General features: G+C 38.9%; 2 protein-coding genes across 4 annotated transcripts in view; one reads left to right on the top strand and one right to left on the bottom strand.

Moving 5' to 3' along the window:
* LOC104750855 (DExH-box ATP-dependent RNA helicase DExH15 chloroplastic-like) overlaps positions 1–612 on the top strand; it is a 5,050-nt gene extending 4,438 nt beyond the window's left edge. Inside the window, exon 8 of one of the 3 annotated variants that reach the window (XM_010472703.2) lies at positions 1–612. This exon is cut by the window's left edge and continues 1 nt beyond it. In XM_010472703.2, coding sequence (XP_010471005.1) covers positions 1–450 — 450 coding nt within the window. In that variant the 3' untranslated portion in view covers positions 451–612. The other 2 variants (XM_010472702.2, XM_010472701.2) reach the window with 2 other exon arrangements.
* LOC104750856 (paired amphipathic helix protein Sin3-like 4) overlaps positions 521–6,439 on the bottom strand; it is a gene marked incomplete in the record, with an annotated part of 7,202 nt that continues 1,283 nt past the window's right edge. The window contains 20 exon segments of the mRNA XM_010472704.2: positions 521–1,056; positions 1,141–1,240; positions 1,326–1,492; positions 1,589–1,741; positions 1,830–1,968; positions 2,045–2,145; positions 2,233–2,808; positions 2,908–2,999; positions 3,091–3,723; positions 3,806–4,060; positions 4,169–4,296; positions 4,401–4,555; positions 4,650–4,870; positions 4,962–4,991; positions 5,079–5,154; positions 5,260–5,390; positions 5,513–5,795; positions 5,890–6,051; positions 6,133–6,231; positions 6,302–6,439. Coding sequence (XP_010471006.1) covers positions 898–1,056; positions 1,141–1,240; positions 1,326–1,492; positions 1,589–1,741; positions 1,830–1,968; positions 2,045–2,145; positions 2,233–2,808; positions 2,908–2,999; positions 3,091–3,723; positions 3,806–4,060; positions 4,169–4,296; positions 4,401–4,555; positions 4,650–4,870; positions 4,962–4,991; positions 5,079–5,154; positions 5,260–5,390; positions 5,513–5,795; positions 5,890–6,051; positions 6,133–6,231; positions 6,302–6,439 — 3,798 coding nt within the window.

Genomic DNA, 6,439 nt, shown 5'->3' with positions numbered 1-6,439 from the left:
CTCCGGAACAAAGCCCTGGTGGATCTCAAGCCTCCTCAATTAGCTGGTGTATGTGCAAGTTTAGTTTCAGAGGGCATAAAAGTTCGACCTTGGAGAGACAACAACTATATTTACGAGCCATCTGATACAGTAGTAGACATGGTTAATTTCTTACAAGAACAGAGAAACTCTCTTATAAAGCTTCAAGAGAAGCACGAGGTCATGATTCCATGTTGTTTGGATGTTCAGTTCTCCGGTATGGTTGAAGCTTGGGCTTCTGGATTAAGTTGGAAAGAAATGATGATGGAATGTGCAATGGACGAAGGTGATCTTGCTCGTCTGTTACGACGCACCATTGATCTCTTGGCTCAGATTCCTAAGTTGCCTGATATTGACCCGGTCCTGCAACGCAGCGCAGCAGCTGCAGCAGACATCATGGACCGTCCACCAATCAGTGAGCTTGCCGGTTAAAAGAAGCTCCACATTAGCTCGGTCTTTAGTGACCCATTGGCAAGATATAATTAGATGTAAACAATGGAGATACAGGAACAAATTTTTCATTCAGATTAATGTTGGAAAGAATAGGAGTAAAGAAAGAAGAAATTTTGAGTTAATGTTACAACATACAAAATGCTTATATACACAATTAGGGAAACAAGACTTTGAAGGCTTGGGCAGTTAAATCCTTTTAGTATTCCTTCGATTTTTCCCCTCCCTCCCTTTTTCTTTTCTGTGAGAATACAACAGGGACCAGAGATAGCAACAGAAGTGAGAGCCATCTCATCATGTTCCTTCTCTTCTGACAAAGCTCAATGCTGAGTATAACAAGCAAAGAATGGGCAACCTTTTATCTCTCAAAAAGTGCGAAGTTACTCTATTCACGAGCGTTTTCTGGTGGTAACTGGTAAGTGAAAGATGTCATTGGCTGGGGAGAAGATTTTGGTATCTTTGTTTTCTCCTTTGCTTAATCAAATCACTGCAAACAGAGTCCTCTCCAAGTGGTAAACCGCTTTGGTTCAAAATTTTCCTCCTCTTAGCACGATGGAACACATCCTCGGTATCTAGTACATAGGATACCTGAAGAGAATACCCGACAATTCTTCTTAAAAAGACAAGCTTAAAGTGGAAACTCACAGTGGTAATCAGGAAAAGAGACTGTACCTTTGAAGAACTACAGGTTATCTTACATTCCAAACCGTTAATAGTTTTAACTTCATCCGTGGTGCATAGTTCACTGTTACCACCATTTTTACGCTTATTCCTGGGAGGAAAAAAAAGAGTTCATCTGATTTGTGTCCCCTTTAGTTTTAAGATGAGATAGTACTTAGTTAATTTTCTTGACTTACCGTTTTAAATAGATTCGAGGACTCTCTTTCGCATTAGGTTGATCGGAAAGGAACACATTGTGGAGGTAAGTTGCAAAAGTCGGGTCCATGGATATGGATGTCACATCGAGCTTATCATGTCCGTAGTCCAGAAGCTGAATAGAGAGTTTGGTTGGTGTTGATAGGTCCTGCAGAAATAAAAATGCAAGAAGATACATAACTTATGAAGTTCCTCGGTCATAAGCTTGCTTTGTCCAAACTGTGCAAGGGTAAAAAATACTTACACATTCAATGCGGTAAATATCCTCATCTGGAAGAAGAACACGAGTATTTTCATAATAAACAGCATCAAGAAACTTTTCAGGCTTTCTGGATTTTTCATAAGCATATAACTGTTGTAATCTGTTGTCCATCTCATCAGCGGCTACTACCTGGAGCTGGAGGATCCACAATGGTCAGTTAAAACCACAAGTGAAGAATAATAAATAAAGAGATCAAGACTGTCCATCCAAAAGGAAAACTTACATGCTTGATGAGCTTATAGATCAGTTTGTCCAATGTGAAAAGAATATATGACTGAGTCCCAATTATTGCTCGGCAATCATCTTCAAACTTGGAATTATCAGATGTACCATCGAGTAAATTGTAGAGAGCATTCATGAATCTGTTCCAACTAGATGTGTAAGCAGCAACACATATTACTGTAGCAGTTGCATGAAATAATTGCAAGGGTTAGTCACCTGGCGTACGAATCAGCAGGGTTTGTTGAATTTGATGTCTTCCACTTTTTTTCTGGAGATGATGAGTTGATCTTTGCTGATAACACTCTGTCATACAAAATCTGTATAGAGAGAGTAACCGCAAAAGTCAGCCTCACGAAAGATTCTAGCCTCATTGATATGCAGATTGAAAAAATGATATGTTTTACCTGATGAAGCCTGAAAAGAACATAGAAAGAATCATTCCCATAAAAGACTTTGGAGTTCTTTCGAGAATCATCTTTGTCCTTATCGCGCAAAGCTGGAGGGACATACTTTGCAAGAGGTTTCACATGCAGCATGTTTCTTATTGACATGGACAGCACAGGCTTATCTCCTTCAGCACCATCATGGGCATCAGACATACCTTCTTCAGCTTCTCCTTCACTTTCTGCTTTATTATTATGATCCATATCATCTTCACGATAACAATCTTCACCATCACCTGAGTCAGTTCCAGAAACATCACCGTTCTGAGATGTGTTTCCACTGCCATCTGATGATCTTGGGGCACTTGCATCACCTTCATCATCTGCATTAGCATCATCATTCTCCTTAATTTTGCTGAGAGTCTCCAACTCATTCTCTGCATGAACTGCAAAGTTATCTTCCTCAAACTCTCCAGTTGGGGAAAGTTCACCCTCCTCTCTTTCGACTTTGGTTTGTCCAGCGAACCCTTCGTTAGATCTTTGATTATTTGATATTTCTGCCAATGTCCCATTTAGAATTACTCCGTTTTCACCAATCTGTGGAATGAGTAAGTAGAATATCATATATTTCAGATCAACATTTCATATATTTGCAAGATACAAGAATTACACAAGTTCTCCATTGCGCAACAATACCTCTAACCGTGGGCCATTCACATGATTCGGCTTCAACTCCATCTCCATTCCACTGGTTAAAGCACTAGGCTTTGGATTACTACCGCTAAGCCCTGGTCATGTAAAAGAGGAAATGATACTATTCATCTTACAACGTGAAAAATTCCAAGAGTACTCTTATCAAGCAAAATTAAAAGTGTTTACCTGTAATGGATACAATGCTGGTTTTTCCATTCCTTTGAGGTAGCAACCCATCCACAGGCGGTGCATTTGAGTTATGCGCACGTTCAATAGAAACAGCTTGTTTGGTTTCGGGTCTTTCGTCAGGTTTAGTTAGATTCTTCGGCATTTTATCATTTTGAGTATTGTCACATGCATCTGAGGTCTTAGAAGAAGTAACATCTTTATCCAAATCACTAGCTTGCCGCACTTGATTAGTATCATTGACTTTTTGAGGGCCATTTAACCGCATAGAGTTGGCAACACTAGTTCCATTTTGAGGACTGCCCTCGCTTGCACTACCACTTTTTGAATTCTGGTTCGTAGACTTGACAGCATCTTGTCGGTCTTCAGCACCTTGAGGGCGAGAAGGAACACCAAATAATGGTTCCAAAAACTCTGTCCATACCTTCATTACTTTATCTAACTGTTCTGTTGAACACATTTCTCCACATGAGTACTTGATCAGCTGATACAGATCTTCGTGAAGATCAGGATCTTGATAATCAAAACTCATATTGGAAGAAATTGTTCGTCTATTTCCAGCCGCAAGAGCAAGAAGTGCATCATCTTCAGTTCGATTCTTTTCAGAGATCTCTTTTATCTCTGCCAGCAACGCTGCAGTGAACAATACTATTGTAAGTAGATTTCACTTAGAGCATTTTCTCTTATAATATAAATGAGTAACGAGAAAAAAAACCTTTTGTGCTCAGATTCTTTGAATCCTGCTGTTTGAAATAAAAACTGCGATGATCAAGTGATCTGTGGTAGTTCTTTGTATATATGTCAGCCCAGACTTTGTTAAACTCAGTACGACACCTTGACCATTCTTCTTGCTTCTGTTTCAGACGTGTCAGTATTACGGGTAAAGCAAGATATGCATTCTTCCTTAACAAATCCAACACATCAAGGCCGTGGTCACCGTATAACCGTTCTATGCATCTTAGGTTTAGAGCTACAATACGATTAACAAAACAAGATGCATCAATTCAGATCAGTTCTGCTATAAGAGATGAGCTCAATATTTATGATGTTGTTGTTCATGCCAGCTTTATATGTATACCTGTGAGGTGATCCTCGATACAGATGGGAGTGTCGGTTTTCAATTCATTACTATTCATCTTTGCTAATAACTCTTCCACTCGATTCGTAGCCGACACCACAGACTCTAATAACATGTCAAGCTCAAACCTAAAGAACAGCAACATACAAATATTTACTCAACAAATAACAGAAGACAGTCAGATTTTGAGATTACCAACATAACATGACATTAGTATACATTAATCACTAACCTGTCATCTTCACATTTAAATAGGCTCTCTTCGTATTGGTTCTTGCGCATGTGTTTAAATGAATAGTCTTCACTTCCTGAAGTGACAGAGACCCAATGATCATTAAGCACTTGGCTACCAATCTCCATTTTTTGGCTTGCTATAGGAATTGGGTACTGCAGGAAAACAATATATGCACATGTAACTAATGAAGCAACAAAAAATTAACCAAGTGGAGTAGATTTGGCATGATGAACTGTAGCACCATACATTCTTTGGAAGTAAACGATAACTAGGTGTGCATTGTTCACAGTTTGAGAGATCTAGTTCACTGATAGGTTTAGCCCATTTTTGACTCGCTGCTGCCTTTTCAAGCCTCTCCTTTTCGCGGTCTCTTTCTCTATACCTTTGAATCTTCTCACGTTCTCGGTCTGTTTCTATGTCCTGTGACTTGGTAGGTTGAGGACATTTGCCTTCACTCCACAACGATTCTGTAGTTGTAGAAATTTAATGGTTAGAGTCAATTCAATACGTCTGGAGAGAAAACATCAGACCTATGTTATAAAAAATTGCTAGACTTACTCTTAGACACAATACCAGAAAGTAATCCATCTGCAGAAAAGAATACAAAAAGGGTCAAAATTTTAACCATTAACCGGCGAATGTAAGAAGAGAAAGAGCACAAGTTTAGCAAATTACCATTCTTGTCACACTGTGCCAAAAAGACTCTGAAGGCATCCATAAGGTCTGGATATACTCCAATTAAATTTCTCACCTAATAACCAAGAATATTTGTGAATGAGTCAATGATAGGCAAATTGACTAATCTTCCCCAATTTAACAATGCAGTGAGAAAATATAAGTCAGCAAAAAAACATACCAAAGACTGCAGTTCTGGTTGGCTGATGATCTCCTTTGAATAGAGATTAAGACATCGCAAGAACTCCTGGTTGTCAGCGGTATCAAGCTTTGCCTTCACTCTATCAACAAAAGCAAGTTCTTGGCTATGACCTGTCATCACATCAGTCAAATTTAAGAACACAAGACTCGCAGATCGATGTAGCACGAACTCACTCCTAACTAACTCAGACGTATAAAATAAAGGAAAACGAGAGATCTGCTATTCGTAGCACCTTTTTCATCATAAGTAGATGAACTGGGAATGGCATGATTGGACACTTCAGCAGAATCATCATCCCTAAGTGTCAGCTTCTTTTTGTTTAGGAAATGATCTTTCTGGCTATCGTGTTCAATACCTCTGAAATCTTTCCTGTCTCTTTCATCCATGTAATCATTCTTTTTGTCAATGCGTCTCACTTCTTCTTTACTTTCTTTCAACAAAGGCCTTTCATGGTCTACGTCCATATGTTCGGTTTTCAGGGCACGGTCAGGATGCGAAGTAACGATCCGGTCCTTCTGTAACAAGTGATACGTCTAAGAATTGAAATTTTCGATTGCACAGTAAGCCTAGTGAAAAAAACTATTTAAAGAAAACAATAGTGAAATTAACCTTATCAAGATCTATTTGACGCATGGTGGGAAAAGACTTAATGCCTCTATCACGTAATGGGATTTTTAAAGAATCATTAGTAGAGGCAGTTGCTGAAGTATCAGGGAGAAAGTGAGTGAACTCCCCAAACAAATCGTGATGGTCCCGGAAAAGGATAGCCACCTACAAGATAAACAATATCAAACTAAGACAAGAAGGGAAACCAAAACACTATACCACAAATGGCTACACACAAACACACACCTCATGGTAGACCTCAGTAATGGACTTGTTTTCCTTTCTATACATGTTCAAAATGTCTAAAAATGATTTGTATACACGATCATCGCCTTGAAACCTTGTCTGCAGATATAACAATAGTTAAGAAGCAAGTAGCAAAGATAAATGCACCACAATCAAAAAATTAAACTACCTTAATCTTGTTGACAAAACTAATAGCTTCCTCAAACTCAACAGGCTTCTTAGGCGTAGGTTGGTCATCCTCAGGTAAGAGAGTTATCTCGAAACCTTTTGGCAAGAAAGTATTAAACCCCAAAATCAATTCCCTGTT

This window comes from Camelina sativa, chromosome 16 (assembly GCF_000633955.1).
Source record: "Camelina sativa cultivar DH55 chromosome 16, Cs, whole genome shotgun sequence".
Taxonomy (NCBI): domain Eukaryota; kingdom Viridiplantae; phylum Streptophyta; class Magnoliopsida; order Brassicales; family Brassicaceae; genus Camelina; species Camelina sativa.
The sequence above is the reverse complement of the archived record's forward strand: the minus strand, read 5'-3'. Positions and strand labels throughout refer to the sequence as shown.